This window comes from Diceros bicornis, chromosome 10 (assembly GCF_020826845.1).
Source record: "Diceros bicornis minor isolate mBicDic1 chromosome 10, mDicBic1.mat.cur, whole genome shotgun sequence".
Classification (NCBI taxonomy): domain Eukaryota; kingdom Metazoa; phylum Chordata; class Mammalia; order Perissodactyla; family Rhinocerotidae; genus Diceros; species Diceros bicornis.
The window spans coordinates 56,891,103-56,911,907 of NC_080749.1; the positions used below are offsets into that span (position 1 = coordinate 56,891,103).

Consider the following 20,805-nt stretch of genomic DNA (forward strand, 5'->3'; position numbering starts at 1 on the left):
AATGCTTTTGGAAAAAAAGATTGGTTAAGGAAGCTTTAGGTTAGTTGGTTAAAAAAATGTGTAGAAATCTGCATACTATTCTGTCTTATGGAAATTCATAATTCATAGGAGCATGTTAATAGCTCCGAGAGGTCCTACAGTAAAGAAACCTGTCTAATTTTGATTAATCCAGTGTTTTCCAAACTCTTTGATCTCCATAACATTTTTTGAATGATACATATTATCGTTTTGAAGAAACTAGAATGCTGGGGCCGAACTTCAGAAAACATTAGAATTACCTGCATCTAATGGCATCTGCTCAGGCCTCACTGTCTTTGCAGCTTCTGCCAAAGAGGCCCACTTTTATATTCTGGACCTTTCTTCTTTCTTGGCCTCTGTGACTTCCCTCATTCTGATGTTACTCCTACTCCCACTCTGCGTCATAAACCTGGGTATTCTCCAAGGTTCAGGCGTTGGCTTGCGGTTCTTTCTTTATAACTCTCTTCCCTTGGGATCACATTCCATCTCCCGATTTCAATCATCACCCATATAAGGATTTAAAAAAATCAATCTCTAATATCTCTCCTAGCTCTAGTCCTGCATCTCAAAATACCTCCAGAACATTTTCACTTGTATATTCTGCTGCCGCCTCAAATTCAGCGTGTCTACACTTCTCTTCCCACAATATGTACCCCTTCCTGTGTATACATGCAAACAATACCCAGTTACAGTCCATAAAGTTAGAGAAAATCCCATTTTAACAGTGATAAAGAAGATTAAATACTCAAGAATACACATAAGAGGAAATGTGAAAAATCTAGATGTGAAAAATTTAAAATACTCCTGAAAGCCAAAAATATAGACTTGAACAAATGGAAAGATATGCTCTATTCTTGGATAGGATGAATCAACATTATAAAGATGTCAGTTCTCCTTAAATCAATTTATAGATTTAATGCAATTCCAATAAATATACCAACAAGCTTTTTCTTATGGAGCTATACAAGTTGATATAAAAGTTCACATGGAAAAATAACCACACAAGAATATCCAGGATAAATTCAAAAGTTATGAGAAAAGAAAGACATTGAAGAAGATAAACTACTTCATGTTAAAAGGAAGGAGATTTTAAGAAAATAAACATTTATCTGCTCATTTGTACAAAAGAAATGCAGGAAGGATAAATCAGAAATAATGAGACTGGTTACCTCCAGGGAGTGGATGGGAATGGGTAGAAAGAATGTGTAGTGGGAAGGAGGGGGGAGTGACAGTTCTCTGTGTATGGCTTTTTATATTACTTTGACTCTTGGAACCACTGTAATGTTTCACATGCTCCCACCACAAAATAAATAATTAAAACCAGCCAGGACTTGGGGGAAACCTCAAATGGAACATGAAGAGTACTAAATGAACCTAAGTGTATTAAGTGAATAACATGATCACACTGAAGTGGGTGGGGAAGAAAAGGACTAACCTAACTAACCTTGGAAAATAGTTTTTTGGCTTTAAACCATAAAGCTATGGCCAAAAATCCTGCACAGAAATATTGTACTCTACTTAGTAAATTTGTTTCTCATGGGAATATGGGTTTAAAATTATGAAACTACTTTATGTGTATATTATGATTGAACAAATAGGAAAATACATTGTAGATAATGAGAGCCAGGTTTCTCACTGTCAGAGAAAGAAGTTACAAAATAAGGAAAGAGGGAGAAGGCAAGAATGAATTTTGTGGTGTTGGATTAACATTGAAGGTACTAGTATGAAATCATGGTTTTATATATATTTATATACACATACACACATACATATATATAATATTTCATATACAATATATGCATATATATGTACATTCAGACACACAAAGGAATAGCATTAGAAAGCAATATAGATGCGTGTGTAGGCTTGTTACTATACACACATATATTTCCAGCCTTTTCTCACTCTGTGGGCCTGGAAGCAAATGACAAGCCAGTAGCATCAGGTATGCCTGGCAACCAGATCTTGGTTTCTAACTATCATTCTCCACTAAAAGAAACCTGGGTTCCTTGGAAAACAGTTGATTCCGTGGGTTGGGCAGGGAAAATACAAAATGAACCTGGAACATCTTCTAGTGCCAGAAAATAAGGAAGTGCTCAAAAAATGATAGGGGCATTTTGAAAAGACACAGGAATTAACTTGAAAGATACATCAATGCCAAATCTGTGGGAATTTGAGCAACAAAATAAATAATGATAGTTTTGGATTATAACCAATAGAATAAAATAAATACCCATGAATCTACAATGATATAAATAAATAATTGAATTAAAAAAAGGGAAGAAGGCATAGCTCTTCCTTGCAGTAGGATTCTAATTAATAAATGTAGACGGAATGATAAAAATAGAAAATCACCATTAGGTAAACACCAAAGTAATAATTGTTGCAGGCAAGAACCATCAATGGATACTAAAATTAGTGGACAAAAGTATGATCAGAAACAGGATTTTGCATAGTCTTAAAGTATCTCCCACAAGGTACTTATTACTTACAAGAAAAAAATGAGAACTGTGCGGTGGAGAAAACTCACAGACACCACTCTAATCAAGTGATCAAATTTAACATGACCAGTAAGAAGATACATTGACATGTACCCCTGATGTGATGTGTACTGAAAAAGGCACATCATTTCTGTGGTACTCTTGCCAAAAACACATAACCTCAATTTATCATGGAAAATATCAGAGAAACCCAAATTGAAAAACATCCTACAAAACAGCTGACCAGTATTTTTCAAAAGTGTCAATGTCATGGAAGACAAAGGAAAAGAAAAACTGAGAAACTGTCACATATTGGAGGAGACAAGAGATATGACAACTAAATGCAATGTGGGAGCCTGGACCAGAAAAAAGAAGTTAGTGGTAAAACTGGAGAAATTAGTGTAAGGTCTGTAGATTAGTTAATTATATCATATTAGTATTAATTTCTTGGTTTCTGTAATTTTATTATATTTTACATTTACAAATACACATACATTTTACAAATACAAATACATTACATCTGCAAATACAACTTTGTATGTACATAAAATACAAAATTACATTTTCCTATTAGATATTAACATTAGAGAAAACTGCGTGAAGGGTATGTATATGGGAACTCTATAATTTTTGCCACTTTTCTTAAGTCTAAAATTATTCAAAATAAAAGTTAAAAACAATTGCGTAAAACAGGACACAACTTCAGCTATTAGGAGTACATACTTTAATACTTAAGAACTAAAATTTTAAAAAGATAGGGGCCGCCCCGTGGCTTGGCGGTTGGGTGCGCGAGCTCTGCTGCTGGCTGCCCGAGTTTGGATCCCGGGCGCGCACTGGCGCGCCGCTTCTCCGGCCATGCTGAGGCCGCGTCCCACATACAGCAACTAGAAGGATGTGCAGCTGTGACATACAACTATCTGCTGGGGCTTTGGGGGGTAAATAAATAAATAAATAAATAAAATCTTTAAAAAGATACTGGGAAGGTTACAATATTAATTTTAGGTCTGTTATAGTGCATTTTAATCCAACTTATACTTTCTTTAATATGCTTTCTTACTACAACATGATCTGGCAGGGCTGGTGAGCTTAAAGTGTTGTCCAGTATGCCGTTCTTTTTCTAAAAGCCTTATGTCTTGCTGTAAACATACACTTCAATATGATAATGGGCATTAAAGAAAAGTTGAAAGATGTATTTTTAGTTTATCCTAAGAACAAATATATATGATACTTATATGACCTTTAATTTGTTATTAGATGCCAAAATAAATTTATTACTATTATTTTTTAAATTTATTCTCTTAGGTATCATCTTTGTTCACTCTGTCTTCATCTCATTTTAAGATACTGAGATTCTTCGTTTTTCATATCAGTGTTTACGTATGTGCACAACTACGCTTATATGGATACATTGTATGGGAAGGTTCTCTTTACTCAGGTATGGAGAAGTTTAGCTACAAATCCTCTGGAGAAAACTGAATGAGGGAGTCCTACGTGAAGAAATTGAATTCTCTTCTCAAGCTGGTGAAAGGCCTTCATTTTTTTTTGTAAGGAAGACAAGCCCTGAGCTAACATCCGACGCCAATCCTCCTCTTTTTGCTGAGGAAGACTGGCCCTGGGCTAACATCTGTGCCCATCTTCCTCCACTTTATATGGGACGCCGTCACAGCATGGCCTGACAAGCGGTGCCTCGGTGCGTGCCAGGGATCCAAACCGGCGAACCCGGGCGGCTGCAGCGGAGCGCACGCACTTAACCGCTTACGCCACCTGACTGGCCCTGAAAGGCCTTCTTACTTGAATTGTTAACACTTCAGTCTTAGATTGCAGTTTAGATGCAAGTAACGTGCTTTGAGTGCGCCACATACAACATCTTTATTTCCTGAACTGGAGTAGTAGCCTGACAACACTACTAGTATCGTAAATACAACTTGAAACAAAGCAGAGGCAGATAGTCTTTGCGATTTTTTATACTTGGAATTAGGTTCTTTACGGACAGTAAAATCCAGACAAAACTAAATAGAAGATCTAGATAAAATGCATGTGGGTTCATGTGAATGACTGGATTCAACAGTGAGGAGAGGAATATTCAGTCACTCGTAAAACACTTTCCAGAGAAAATGGGAACTGTTGCTGTGATTGGCAAGAGGTGCTGCTGTCCAACATCAGTTGTTTCTACCCCTTTTAAGTTTCTGTGTTTTATTTCTGGAGTACCATTAAAAAAAAAAACAACCAAAAAAAAAGGAACCTGGCAAGATGCCAAATATTCACACTGAAATTTGAACTGAGGAACAGCTTAAAATGGTTGCTTTTAAGGAGGAGTTATATAGTGAGATGTTTTCATTTTATCTAGAAAGGAAAAAATAAAGAATTGCCCTACAGAAGCGTGTTGTTCCTCTGAGAGGCTGTGGGGTCAAACGTGCCAAAATAAGGTAGTTCGTCACCCCCTCAAACGTTAAGATACTTGATGAGCATTTGGGTTACTGAAGGTGCACTTCACACCAGCCCCAGCAGTTATTTTTCATATATCTAAATTTCAGAAAGACATTTGCTATCCTGGCAAAGGCATTTCGCTTACGCTGAGTGTTGTGGTAGCTATGGCAACACAGCCACTTAAAACACTTCTTAGGTAACATTGCCTATGACTTTAAATAGGTTTGGAAGCTCTTTCATAGCACTTCTTACACTGTGTTGAAATGCCTTGTTTGCTTGTCCATCTTCTCAATTGGACCATAATTCAGAGCAGACACTGAATTTTGTTCACCGTAGTACCTCCATGATTTAGTTGAGGGCCTAGCATTGCAAAATGGGTTCCAATAATTACCTGAAGAATGAATGAATGAGTGAATAAATCTCATGCCCTAATATAGATTCTAATTTGAAAAATAAGGTAAAAGAAAATAGTGATGACTGTGTCATTTGGCATAACCTTCTAGATGCCAACTTTACATCAGAGATGACCTATTTCTCCATCATGAGAACCTTTTCCTCAAACCAGCTCCAAGAGCTCAGGAATCCTTTCAAATTTCTGCTGTCTTAGGCCGATCTCTTTACCAGTTGTTTGTGACACGCATGTTGTAGACACTCTTGCTTCAGCCTGCTTCATCATCATTGCCAACTCTTGAGCTTTGTTTAGGGTTATAAAGTAAAACACGACAACTCAGATAAAGTTTAAAACCAATACCAAACCATCATCAAAAGCAAGAGTGTCTACAACTGGTCTACAAAGTTTGCCAGTTTCTCCCTGTTCAACACATCACTCAATCTTCAACAATGAGTCACACAATGAGATGTGTCTTGCCCATCTGCATGCAGTCTTAAATCAGGACATACAATCAAACAATAATGTACTTTGGATGTGGTTCTGTCTGCACATGTTCTTCTTTCGTTATTACTGTAGGAGTGAATCTCTGCTATGGAACATGAAGCTGGTTTAAGATAGGTTCTCAGCAGTATAGTTGAGGATAATGAGACATACTATGCAAGGCCTGGATATAGCCAGATCGGAGCACTTGCCATATTAGTCCACTTTAAAGAAGTTTTAGCCAGTGTGATAAAAACATATTTTTTCTAAATGGTAAAAATGGCATAAAAGTATTACAGAAAGTTTAGAAGCCAGCAAAAATAAATCAAAATCTTACTCCTTTGATACAACAACTTGATCATACTTGAGAAATCTCACCCAGTTTTTTTCATATACATGTTTTTACATAGTTGTATTCACAAAAAAATACATTTTGCATTCGGCTGTTTTTACTCAACATTACATTGTTTGTATTTCTCATGTTGTTATATTCACACATATTATTTATAGCTTCAGGAAGTGTATATCCTTGTTAGCCAGCTCTGGAAGGGTAATATATATACCAAAGGATGAGACAATTGTGCGTAGGTTTTTTGTTTTGTTTTGAAAACCTTTAAGTTTACTGCTAAACTGCTTAGGGTTGAGTTAGCCTAATAAATATAATATAATATATAAATATAATAAATGTGTAAATAATATAAAAATATAATAAATATCCCAATAAATATAATAATTCTGTTGAACGCATCCTTATCTCTTCCTTTCACTTAACACAATCATCTGAATTTCCTCCCCCTACCTCCTCAGGGACTGTAGTTAAGACATCATTACATTTTATCACCCCCTTTATGGAAATGAAAAATATTAAAGAGCTTGAATAGCTTTTCTAGTTTTAAAACAAGTGGTGGCCACAGTATAGCACTCATGATTCTTATTATAGACTGTGGTACTATGGTTTCCGCTGCCTGGCATATCTTCTCCCATTTTCCTTCTTGTAACGGGTCCCATTCCTCCCTGGCCTGGCCAATTATTGAACCCATTCACTTGCACAAAGTTTTTAATCCAGAGATGAGAACATCCAAGCAATTATAATTCTTTCCTGGGATTAGCATATGGAAGTTGCGGTTGCCAAGCTAGAAGATGTCAAGTTGGTGCTGCCGGCAGTATTTTTCCTGCCACCTGGGAGATGTGTCTTCAGTTAAAAAGAATAAAGCTGAATGGAGATGAGAGCTGGAGAGAGAGACAGAGCTGAAGCACCAAGGTCCTGGTTCCTGCAGTTCTTCCTTTAGTTCTGTGAGTTACCCTGGGGTCTCTTCTGCCACTATGAGGCAATAAACTTAAACTTGCTTGAGCTAGGTTTACTTGTGTTTTTATAACTTACACCAGAAAAGTCCTAACTAATTCAGTTCCTGTAACTGTAGCCAAGACATTTATCAACCACCAGCGAAGAGCACCCTCAGCAGATATAGTTAAAAGCTCAGCTCCCATAATAACACAAAGCTATGAAAGTGAGCCAACATATATATTCTGCCAAATTTGGCAGAATATTTTGGAAATTTAGCATTTTAATTTCTTTTGAAAACTAGTTAATATTTGAAGACTCCAGGCCTACTCTAATCAATAATGTAGATATTTCCCAAAGTGTGATCCAATGCCTGCAGCTCATGTGAGGGTGTGCTAGCCTGAAATACAAGAGGGTGGGATCAGAAAGCCAGAAAAGGTAAGAATTTAACAGTCCTGGATTGACGATGATTTCTTAGGAATTAAACAAAATGGAGAAAAGAAGAGTTGAGAGATACGAGGAATGGCTGCCACATTTCTGTATCCTTTAGAAAATATCTTTGTAAACCCCATATATTAGATTGTGCATAGTTGTCTACAGTTCCATCGTTATTAGAGACGTAAAAACTGTTAACAGACGGACAGAAAAGTTCTGGGGCACAACATGGTACCTTAGTGTTTTTAACTGTTTTCACACTCTATTTGGATTGACTGAATTAACCATAATTAATTCTGTTGATCGGGGTTATGGGGGGAACTAACTTGATAAAAAGACCTGAATTTATTATATCATTGTGAAATAAATGGCATAATTTTGAAGGAATCCCAGCCCAAGATTTTCTCTTGCAGGCATTTTTTTTTTAAAAAGAAAATAATTTACACTTAAATATTAACATTCTGTCAGAGAAAAATGAAATGCAGATAAAATGCCTTAGTATTTTCATCTTAATAAAGTATAGATTCATCATGATAGCTGCATATTTTCTACTATATAGCAATACAAAATCTAGATTTGAGACATGAAAATATTCTTGACAAAACAGTTTTGCAAGAAAAGTGATTTTATTGGGGCAAACAATAAGACTGTTAATGTCATGCATTAATATTTTGTTTTAAATAATTGTGTGATTATCCTTTTAGTAACATATGGATTCCCTAGCACTTTTGTTTTATAACCTCATTCTTAAAAATTCCAGTGGCTTGTTTTCTCGTATTTTCCTTAATTGTGGTGATCTTAAACAGATCTTCAGTTTTAAATATGCTAGTTGTTCTAATACAGATGCATAAATATATTTTCTCCAGTTGGCTATTTATTACAAAGACAGCTTGTTTGTGGGCACCGTCAGGACATCTGCATTTTATTGGATTTAATTTTTAGTAATAAAGACCTCCCATAATACAGATTCTTTCCAGCCTAAATTAGCCTGTGTGGGAAGCAAAGGAACCGTCAGTCAGGGAGAAAAAAATAAATCCACATGGGGCTGATGATTCTGTTTTCCTGGCTACAATGAAGAAAGAGTTGTGTATAGTCAGCGCCCCCAGCAGATCCCTGTTTCTTTCTCAAAAGCTTGCTAGAACAGGGTTGGTGTCAGCCCCAACCCAGTACCTTTGAGCTAGCCCAGTTCATCCACGCACCATGCATCAACCGTAGACATAACTGAAAATTTGAGGGCACATTCTCCTTTGCCTCTAATTCTGCTCTGTTTCTCTTGCATGCATGCCCAGTCCCTGGCTCTCGCCATTCTCTTCCACTTTGGGGCTCACCCCTGCCCTTTGGACTTGTCGGATTTTGGTTTGCCGAGTCCAATCCTCAGTACTCTCTAGGGACTTTGGTTCAGGTTACCACACAGTCTGTATGATATGGAGAAATAAAAAAACCATCATGTGTCAAAAAATAGTCAAAACATTTTATCTTCAACTTTTTAAAGCTGATAAACCAAACTTGGTAATAGAATTCCAATAGGTGATGGATCTTCTTCACTTTTACAAGTCATACACAGTTCTCCACTGTGCAGAGAACAGACAGGAACTGAAAGCTTTTCTTTTGATTGACACTAAAATACCTGGAACAGTTAATTTCTCTTGGTCAGTATCACCCATGGGATGAGCAGGAGGAAACTGGGCTTAGCATACTCTTTGCTGTCAGTGTTAGTTCCCTCAGTACAAACGAGAAAAACCTATTATCTCGGCCTGTCGACTCTGAATCTCAGCCAGCAAGAAGATGCTGCTGCTTAAACCACTGCTGTGTTTATGTCCATGTAAGTTTTTGGGTAAATTTAAATTTAGTTTAACAAGTTTCCTAGTTGCAGAAGGTAATGCAAATACTGATAAGACGTATCCTTAAAAAACTTATTATCTAGTGGAGTAGGTAGAATTGTGTTCCCCACAAAAGATGTGTTCAAGTTTCTAACCATTGGTACCTGTGAACGTGACCTTATTTGGAAATAGAGTCTTTGCAGATGAAATCAAGTTAAGATGATTTCATACTGGACTAGGCTGGGCTCTAAAGCAATGACTGGTGCCCTTATACGAAGAGGGAAATTTGGACACAGACACACAGGGAGAATGCCATGTGATGATGGTGGCAGAGATTTGAAAGATGTGTCTACAGCCAAGAAGGCCAAAGATTGCTGGCAACTCGCAGAAGCTACAAAGAGGCAAGGAAGGATTCTTTCCTAGAGCCTTGACAGAAAGCATGACCCTGCGGACACTTTGACTTTAGAATTCTAGTCTCCAGAACTATGAAAGAATAAATTTCTCTTGTTTTAAGCCACTCAGTTTGCTGTAATCTGTTAAGAAACGAATACACTGATATACATATGGCAGAAATATGAACAATAAACTGTAACAGAGGTTTAGAGTTATGGCAGCACACAGAAAGGAGACACAGCCTTCTAAATGTCATGGACAGTAATTCTTAGAACACGAGGTTTCCTTTGCAAAAACTTAGTAAGCTACCTGACTTTTTGATTTACTGTGTGATTTAAAATGAGTCACTTCACCTCTCTGAATCTGTTTTTCATCACTGAAAGGGGGTTTTGGCCCACCAGATGATTTCTGAAGTCTGTTTCACTTGTAATATTTTATGCCTCTAAATTTGTTACATACTCTTATTTTTCTTTAATCGTATACGTCTAATTTTAGAAGTTATTACATTAAGTGGTAAAAAATCACTTATGGGGATTTAGTGTCTCCTCCTCTTCCTGCCCTTCACCCTCGAAAAGGAGAGAAGTATGTAAAACCAGAGTACAGTCGGCCGTCGATATCCCCGACTTTCGCATCCGCGGATTTAACCAAACGCGGATCGTAAACACAGTACCGCGGTTGGTTGAATCCGCGGACACGGGGGCCGCGGATACGGAGGGCCAACTGAGGGACTTGAGCGCCCATGTACTTTCGTATCCGCTGGGGATCCTGGAACCAATGCTCCGCGGGTACCGAGGGATAATTTTATCTTATTCTCCAAGATAAGGTTCATTTCAGGTGTACAGAGCTGAAGGGCAAATCGTCTCTCAGTTTAGACGCTGCTCAAACCTCCGCACTGGCAAGCATGTTTGAATCAAGAAGTAAAAACTAATGTTTATGGACTAATCAACTTAGCAGTATAGTAGAACAGAGGAAATTAACGTGGGTTTGAATCTGGGCCTGAGAGGACTCCCTGAGCAGGCAGTTCAAACTCTCTCAGTCTGTTTCTTGAACCGCACAATGGCGATAATATCATCTTACTGGGTTGTTGACAAGATGAAGTACAATGCTGTGTATGTTTTTAAAAGTGTCTGGCATCTAGTGTGCGCTTAAAAATGTTACTTGCTAACAAAATTCTCGCTTGCAGAAAAGATACTAAAACCCTCCGGGCTTACCCGGGCTGACTCCTAGGCTGGAGTTCGAGTCGCCGGGAACCATGCCCCCTACCCCCACAAACCGGCAACAGCCGGGAGCCTAGGACCGGCGGGCCCCGCGTCCCGGGGCGGAGGGCGGAGGGCGGAGGGCGGAGGCGGGGCCAGCGGGAGCGCACGCGCGCCCCTGTCAGCTGCGCCGGAAGTTCCTGGCGGGGCCTGGCAGTAACCTTGGGGTCTTCGCCGCCGCCGCTGCCGCCGCGGTGGGCTTTGTGAGTCCGTGCCTCAGCCGGTGCCTGGTCGGTTATCTGCTGGGAGCCGCCCGGGTTGCGGAGGAGGACGCCGAGGGCCGTAGGGAGCAGGCACCGCGGGCGCAGGCCCGCCCAGCCGACATGTCTCTGGTGGCGGAAGCCTTCGTCTCCCAGATCGCAGGTAGCGCGCGTGGCCGCGGACCGAGGGGGGCGGCGGGCCGGCGCGGGGAGCAGCGTGGGGTTAGGGCCCAGCTTTCCCCCACACTGCGGCATTACGTGCTGAACCCAGGCCCGGCCATGGGGGCGGGCACGGGGTACCAGCTTCGTCTCACGGATGAGAAAACTGAGGGGCCAAGGTCACCGGCAGAGGCAGGAGTCCCGTCTGCTTTTGCTTGGCGGTGCTTTGTCCCGCTCCCCCTTCGGTCGGGAGGAGCTGGGGTGCGTGGAGGAGGCCGTGGGTTGGGATTCAGGTGGGGGGGCGTGGCCACAGAGCCGGGCATCCGAAGGCTTCAGTGTAAGAGTGGGGGCAGCCTCGGTCGTGGGACCTGAAGTTTAAGGTGATTGTCACTGAGTCGCCCTTGTTACCTATTGTCATTGAGGGGCCACCGAAGTTCTGGATTCCTCTCCAACTGACACAATATGCTACCATTTGCTAGGTCTCTAGGATTCATTGAGACATCTTTAAATCTAAGTATACTTTTTAGAAACACCTTTGATTTGATGGATTGAACATGACTGATGTAAATAGAGGTTTATAATATGTTTTCTGTTATTGAGGTTCTTATTTACTTCAGCGAAAGAAATGAAATATTGTTGAGAAAGTAGAGACTAGATGTAGATATTGTAGTGTAGGTTGATGGGTAATAGTTAATCTTTAAATGGAGTTAATCTTAACTTCCCAGCAGTATTTTCAGTATGAGGACAGTCAAGAGACAGTCACTAGGATAAATAGGTACATTTGAAATAAGGGAATGTTTTGGAAATGGAAAATACTGAATGTGTCATAAAATTTGCCAAAATGTTTTTCGTTGCATTGCGTTTGTGTGAACATACATTTCTTTTTTCCTTTTTCACTTAAAATACATTCTTTTCCAGGAGAGAGGGAAGCTCCCACTAGATTGCCAGCTTCATAAAAGCAGGGATCATACTTGTTTTGTCCCCCATTGTGTGTGTCCTGAGCACCTGTCAGTTGGTGCTCAGTAAATATTTGTGACCTGAATCAATAAATTATTTTGAGATTTTAACCAATGATTATTTCTACTTTTACCTTTCAAGTTAAAAAAAAGTTAGATTATTGATTTAATATAGATTGCTGCTGTGTTAAAAAAATCAACCATTTCATAGTGTATGCTGATATTGGTATACTGTATGCCTGTGTCCCAATGTGTGATTTCTTTTAAAGAAAAAATGATGAATGTCTTTTAATAAGTTTGGAATTTTGCTTCAGTTAGTGAAATTTAAGAATTTCTAGGAATTTTATCTGCCATCTTAGCTGTTTGTAATGATCTGTTACTTTAGGAGGAGGCATTTAAAGATGGATACTTCAATAAATGGTGTTGGGACAACTTGTAAGTCATAACACCACAAGAATAAATTCCAAATGAATTAAAGATCTAAATGTAAAGTAAGAACGAAAACCAAATTGTAATAAAATAATTTGGAGAAAATATAGGAAATTATTTTAATAATCTTGGGTGGCAGAGGAGGCCTAAGGAAGACACAGAATCCAGAATCCATGGGAGAAAAAATTGGCAGAGTTGATTGTAGAAAAATTTTAAAAGCTTTGTTTGATGAAAGACTTAAATTTCTGCAAATTAATAAGAAAAAGACAACCCAACAGAATCTAAGGTAAAGGATAGGAACAGGCAATTCACAACAGAGGAAATGCAAATGGACAATGAACATATGGAAAGATGCTCCCTGACACTAACAGTAGAAAATGGTTTTTCTGCCTAGTCAGATGGGCCAAAGTGAGTATGATAATTTCTAGTACTGACAGGGCCATGGGGAAAACAGTTACCCCCAAACTATTGGTGAGTTTGTAAATTATTACTACTTTCTGGAACTAATATAGCAATATTTATTAAGATGCCATCCTTTGACCCATAAATTCTTCTTCAGGGAACTTATCTGATAGAAATTTAAGGACCAATATTTAAAGAAATATACAGTGATATTAATTGTAGCATTATTTGTAATAGCAAAAAACTAGAGGTGTCCTGAATATATATTGAATTATGGTATGCTCACATTATTACAGATACTAAAAATGAAGAGGTATACCTGTTAAATATATTGGCTTGAAAACTATGAATATCTTAAGTAAAAACAAGTTGTAGAATAATATATATATTGTATGAACCCACTGTTGTTAAATAAATAAACCTTAGTAAACATGTATGTGTATATAAGCAAAGAAAAACAGAAGAATATTGAACTAATTTTAACTAGTAATTTCAGGGTAAGGGGGATAGGGCATTGGTGGAGGGTGAAGGAACTACATTTCTGAATTGCTTGAATTGTTATAGTGAGAATATTTTAGTTTTGTAATTTAAATGATTGTAATTTAAAAAATTTAAAAGATTATATTTAGGCCAGCAGGGAGAAAAGGATGGCTAACATACAAGTTTATATGAAACCCTCTGTTTGACTTGTGACTTATAAGTGTGACTCAGATCCAACAACTATTCAGAGTATTCCATTTCTGGCAATAATATGGTTTTCTTGGAAGAGATCAACCTCAAGAGATTAGAAATATATATATCTACATAGTCCTATTATAACTTAATAAATAATTTTGAGTCTGTTTTTGTGGTTGAGAGCTCTAATTTTTAGTGTATTTAACAGTTTGCTTATTATTCTTCCTTTCAGTGGGTGTGAGCCAACACGCTGTTTGGTATTTCTTTTGGAAACATTTAAAGACATCTTACATCTTATCTGTGATATTCATGAAGTGCCCTCTTTGAGAGCCTTATTTATAAGGACATCTTTTTGGAAGCCTTCTCTGAACTCCCCAGTTTAAGTGGACCACTTCTGTCTCTTTACTTCCTGTGGCTCAATGGCTTATTCTCTCCGTCTGCACTGCTGTTACCTTAGTTCAGGGCTTTGTCATTTCTCGGTTGGATTACAGTAGTAGTTTATGAATTGGTTTCCCTGCTTCCAGTCTGACCTCCTTCCAATATAGTCTCCACACTGCAAGCCTCAGTGGGTTTTTGTTTGTGTTGTTTTATTTTTATTTTCCTAAAATGCAAGTGTGACTCCTCTTGTTTTAACACCTTCATTAGTTCCCATTGTCAGGAAGTGGAGTGTGGCAGGTAAGACCCCCGTAAATTAGTCCTAGTCTGTCTGTCCAGCCTCATCTTTTGTCCCTCCTCCAGTTGAACTCTCGCCTGTCTAAACTATTTGTAGTGTCCATCTTTGGCACGTGTTGCCCTCTGCCTGAAATGTCCACTTTGCTTGGATAACTCGTGTTTGTCCTTTAAGACTCTAGGGGCGTTTTAGCCTGTAAGTCTACATGTAAGTCTACATGACATTTTTTCCTATCAAATCAGAAAAGTTTATTGGTTTTTTTTTTCTTTTTTCTGATAATAATAATGATACATGGCCATTGTAGAAAATGAAAACAATCCGAAAGAATATAAAGAATAGAGTAAAAATCACCTAAAATCTTAACACCCAGATTAAGACTGAAATTCCCATCCTCGTCATTGAAACTTTGGTGAGCAAAGCTGTCTTGTTCTCTCTGCCTGAATTAAAAAAAAAAATATGTAAAATATGCATACTTTTGTAACCTGTTTTGTCATGTAACCTATTGAGATCTCTTTCTGTGTCTATGAATAGAATCATATATCATCATTTTTAAATGGTTGCATAGTATTTCACTGTAATGAAGAAATCATAATTTACTTATCTAGTCTGATTCTGATGGATATTTAGGGTGTTATATTGATTTAACCAGAGAAGCACAGACACACACAGACACACAAGGAATTGGCTTATCCTGTTCTTGTGGGGGTTGTCCAGCCAAGTACCAAGTCTCCAAGGCAGACAGCCAGGAAGGGGAGATCTGGGAGGACAGAGGAGCCCTGTCCTTCTGTAGTAGGTACTGCTTGCAGTGTCTGATCTCAAGGAGGACTTAGGCCTTCTGTTAAAGGGCTTTGAACTGATTAAATCAGGCTCACCCAGGATAATCTCCCTTTTGATTAATGTAAAGTCAGTTGATTAGGGATTTGAATTATATCAGCAAAATCCCTTCACAGCAGCACTTAGATTAGTTTTTGAATAACTGGGAGAAGGTGTTTGTATGCTACAAAATGGCTGTTGCCTCCCTTCTGTCTTCCTAGCGCCTGCTAGAGAATGTCCCTTGTAGCTCACGCTAATCAGAAACATAGTAGAAAGTGAGTTCTGGCAAATGTAGTTCCATCTAGCCAAGTTGGTGCGTCCTAAAGTCATCACAGGTATATATGATTTTTCTCTGATGTAAACAGTGCTTGAATAGACATACTGTGTAGTTTCTTTGGACAGATTTCTTAAAGTGGAAGAGGATTTTGAGTTGTTAACTCGTTAATATGGAAAGGAAGGGTAAATTATGATTTTGAATTAATAGCTTGGATCTCTAGATGATGATATGCTAGATTTAGAACTTTAAAAGAGGGATAAAAATAGTCCTGGATATTGAATGGTTTTCAAAATCTTTTATAACAACCTTTGTGTTTTAGATTTTCACCTGCTGGTGGTGGTGGTTGTTTTTTTAATGGCAAGATTTTCCAATATACTACTTGAGTTTCTGTCTTAAAATTTTTTTTTTTTTACAGTGAGTTGGGTGTGAATATATCCTAGGGGAGGATTGAGTAGCCCGATTTGGGATGTGTGACCATAGTTGGAGCAGTCACTATAGCCAGAAGGATGGAGTACTGTGATGGACAGGCCTGACTCTCTTGCCTGTCCTTGTGGCAGGAGTGGCTCCAGGCTTTGGGGCTCCACAGTGCCACCAGACACACACAAAAGGAGAGAGGTGCTGAACGCTGAAGAGCAGGGTTCTCCCACGGTGTTGATCTCTTCCTTCACCTTGTGTTCACACTTCCTATGGACCTTGGAATGAGTCAGACCAGGGTTCTTATTCAGCTACTTGCCTAATGTGTGACCTTGAGCAAATTACTCACCTTTTAAGCCTCAGGTTTCTTATTTGCAAAATAGTAAAGATAATTATAGATTATTTAAGGATGATGGGAAAAGATATAAAATGCTTAGCATTGTGTCTGGCACATCATAAGCACTCAATAAGCATTCATTAATATTTTTAGCTATTTACCTGTCAGTTTTTCTCTTCTACTAGGTTTTACCTCTGACTTCCTGTGTGAAGATACAAATTTGCTAAAGTTTTCAAAAGTTATTTATAAATAGAATACATAATTTTTTTCAATAATATGAAACGTCTACAGTTACTAAAATTATTAAAATTACTCCTATAACAAATTATTCTAAGATATTTGTTTCAAGATTATATGTTAGATAAATTCCAGCCATGTTAATCTTCATTATAAAATTGAATCCTTGGTATGGGTCATGGGTATGTATACTCTGAGTCTTTTTCAGTGGAGACCTGTTTATTAGACATTGCCAAAAAGTTTTAGCCTTAAAAACTTAGCTGATAATTATCTAGTTACTGATAATAAGAGTAAGTGTCTGTTGTTGAGCCACTGTGCTAGATGATTTTTATATATAATTGCTAATATTAACAATTTGATCCTCTGAGATAGGTGTTATTCTTGTTTTATAGATGAGGAAATTGAAGCTCCGTAAGGTGATAAGAGTATATTAGGAAGAAGGTCATTGGAGTAAGACAGAGGAACTGAGTGTTAAGCTCAGCTCTGCCTCTTACTTATTCTGTGATCTTCGGCAGACCTTTCTAGGCCACAGTTTCCTTCTTGGTAAAAAGGGGGTAATATATTTTATAATATATGTTAAGCTCCTAGTGTAGGGTGGTACGTAATAAACGTTCTATATATGGTCGTTTCTGTTATCACTCTTATTGCCCAAGAGCCTTTGAGGATGTTACCTTTGTTATGTTATCCCATTACTATTATAGACAGCAGAAAATGTCCAAAGTGTCTTTATTTTTATTAACTTCTATACCATCTTTTCTGAATGATTTTATTACTTCACCAGTGCCTTGCTATATTTTAAGCATATCGATGAATTTCATCATACTGTAATTATTAATCTTTTGAAATCAAGGCAGTATCATTTCTGTTCTTTATTTAGAAGCTCAGTAAACTATATAAAGGATGAAAAAAGAAGACTTGGAATATTTCATTTATCTCACTGTGGGCATGTGGGTACTTAATTATTTAAATTTATTAATAACTTCATTCTAGCAGTAGCATTAATTTATAGTATGATCTGTGAAAGTAGTTTTATGGGCTCCATGGAACCCATAATATGTAAGCATCTTGAAAATAAGTGTAATCAAAACAGACATGTTTAAAAAGTTTTGTTTTTATATCAGTAATAAAGTGTTTTCTATTCCATCCCTCTTCCACATGAGCACTGGGAAATCTGGACTTTAAAAGCATTTCGGAAGGGTTCTAGAAGCTCAAAGAAGTGGAAAACAGGTTAAAAGTTCTTTGTAAGATACAAGTGATGCTATTGCTCGTGAGGTTTATTGAGAATGAAGAAAATGATAGGCCTCTTATGTTTGCTTGTCTAACTATCTAATGATAATTGCAACAGATACTTGAAAAAATACAATGCATTCAGTTCTTTTGTTTTTGAAAATAAAAATATTTTGCTAGTTATTTATACTCAGTGTTCTGTGGATTCTCCAGTATCGAGGAGGCACTGAGGAGTTATTGAGAAGTTATTGAACTGGCCATCACATTTCAGAGAGTCTTCATTCATATTAGTCATATGAATGGTGCTTATCACCTTGTGAAGTTGATGTTGAAGGGAGAGATGGAGAAGCAAAACAAAGATAAAATAGGTTATACTTCAAATTAGAGGCAAAGTACAGTTTATTGACAGCAGTGTGGCCTGTTTTATTTTATCCCGTTTGTATTCATGAATAGGTTGGAAACCAAATTCTTAGAGGCAATGTTTTGTTGTCTTTTAGGAAACTTTGATGTGATGTTAAGATGTCTTGAAAGGCTTGTTTCTGATCGTGAAATACTACATGAGTAAGCATAATGCAAGTTTTAATTTTCTTGTATGCTTTATTAAAATTCCATACTCTGAAATTACATGGTTTTTAGTTTTTAACTTAGAAGACTTTGGTGATGGTTGCCCATAAAATTTGTCAGTCTTATTTCCATGAAGACTTTTGAGTTATTAATGTTAGCCCAAGCCTTCCATAGTTGAATGAAAATTGAAAGAAAACATCATCAAATTTCCTAGCATTTTTCAAACATTTTTGAAATTTCTTGGTAAGCAGTGGGACTGAAGATATCAAATAGAGATGATTATTAAATTCAGGCTTCTCATTTTTTGTTCAAAGATAGAAGTTATAATATTCAGCAAATCCAGCTATAGCCATTTATGTGTAGAAGAGAATTATTTGTCTTGCCAGTAAGAGAAATGCATGTTTTAATTTTTTATTGCTTTGTAAATGATCCTGTACTCTATTCTTGAACACTTTTCTTATTTTTGTACGTTCTATAAATGAATCATGGTTTTGAACTTTTCTACATCAGTAATAAAAATGAAATTTGGTTGGTTAGTAATAAAAGAAGTTTCTTTTCATAAAAACAATCATTTTGTCATGGCAATTCCCATTAACTGTAACTGTGTTAGCAAAATAGAAACCATAAAAAGCATTTCATTGTGCTTATACACTTAGCTATGTTTTTGTACTGATTATATATTTTTATCTCTAAGAACTTTTTATAAGCCAAAGAAGTTTCTTCATGACTTAACTTGCCTTTGGATTTTTAAAAGACTTGTGTATCTTTATGCTAGTGGATATAGTATCCTTATGTATTATAAGTGAATTTCTCACTCATATGGCATTGCATTACCTGGTCAAAGTAGAGCACTGACTAGAACTTCATACAAATACATTGTATCATTTGTTAGATGTGAAAAGGCTGTCATTACTCTAGCCTTATTTCTCTAAGGTAACATTGACAGCTGATGCTTTAATGATCTGGCCTTTTGTTGACCTCCTTTTTTTTTTTTTTTGAAGATTTTATTTATTTATTTTTTCCCACCAAAGCCCCAGTAGATAGTTGTATGTCATAGCTGCACAACTTTCTAGTTGCTGTATGTGGGATGTGGCCTCAGCATGGCCGGAGAAGCGGTGCGTCGGTGCGCGCCCAGGATCTGAACCTGGGCCACCAGCAGCGGAGCGCGTGCACTTAACCACTAAGCCACGGGGCCGGCCGTGACCTCCTTTTCTTTTGATTACTAGCCTTTATTTAGGAAAATATTTTGGCATCATAAATTATAAGTAATGTTCCTAATTTTCTTATTTTATAAATTTAAAAAAGATACATCAATAAGAAAATAGTGTAAAAATAAAAAGTACTGTCTTAGTTTTCATTAGGTATTGTTATCGTTGTAAGTTTTACTGTTCATCAGTTTAACTTTCTGGTTTGGCTAGTGGATGAGAACTAGTTCTGTGATGTTAACTCTTTAAGTGGTAATTGATATTTGTTCTTTAGTTAAGATTGTGAATTATTCTTGATGTATTTTCTCTTCAAATAGAATTCTCTTTCTAGCCATAGTGATTTTCCTGTAGCATCATTTGGTGGCTGTTTGGAGAAGGCAAAATAATTTTAATATTAAAATAAATATTTAGAAAGGGAGCTGTGTTTTAGAAATCATGGAGTGCAGTTTAAAGACAAATATAAAGTGTGTTTTCATTATTTACTGTTTTGGATTATGTTTGTATCCTAGGTAAATGACTTTACAGGTTTGCCTTTTATAAGAGGATTATGGTAAGGTTTGAGTTTAGCTGGCTTAATTAAGTCATTTTTCTCTTGAATTCTCTTTTTTTTTCTCATTTCCTGAATAATGTAGCAGCTGCCGTCAGATCAGAGTTTATGGTGGAGTTAAGCCATTGTAGTCACTGGTTTCCAAATTGTGGGGACTAGAGGCCAGGGAACCATGATGTGGTCAGGAACCTGGAGAGTGAGATTTCAGGAAGGTGAAAGTTTCAAGGTAATGGGTTAATAAAGTGGAACTGACTGGAGGGAAGGGGAAAAGCTCAAAATCTATGCCTGAAGCAGGAAAGTGGTATTTATAAATATAACATGGTCAGGAGTCAGTTTGGTTACTGATTTAGATGAACAGAGGGAATTCTGAGGCTTCAGATGATTCAACATTTAATTCTGTCTTTGATGATAAATCTGTGACTAATTGTTAACTATCAAAACTATGCCTGTTCAGTTACTGTTGTAGTGTACAAACCACACACAACTCAGGGTGTAAAACAACCATTTTATTATGTTCGTGGATCCTGTGGGTCGGTAATTCAGACAGGCCACAGGAGGAATGGCTTATCTCTACCTCACAATGTCTGGATCCTCAGCTGGAAAGACCCAAAGGTTAGAGGTGATCCAACAGTTGAGGGCTGGAAACATCTGGAAGCATCTTCACTCACATGTGTCTGACAATTGATGCTGGCTAGGAACTCAGCTGGAGTT

General features: G+C 37.4%; 1 protein-coding gene across 3 annotated transcripts in view; it reads left to right on the plus strand.

Annotated features, from left to right (window-relative positions):
• Window positions 1–11,117: 11,117 nt before the first annotated feature.
• The window catches only part of MTX2 (metaxin 2), a 59,604-nt gene continuing 49,916 nt past the window's right edge, over window positions 11,118–20,805 (plus strand). For 2 of the 3 annotated variants that reach the window (XM_058549305.1, XM_058549307.1), the window contains exon 1: window positions 11,118–11,345. In XM_058549305.1, coding sequence (XP_058405288.1) covers window positions 11,306–11,345 — 40 coding nt within the window. In that variant the 5' untranslated portion in view covers window positions 11,118–11,305. Of the gene's footprint in view, window positions 11,346–18,275; window positions 18,340–20,805 lie in introns of those variants that run through there. The other variant, XM_058549306.1, reaches the window with a different exon arrangement.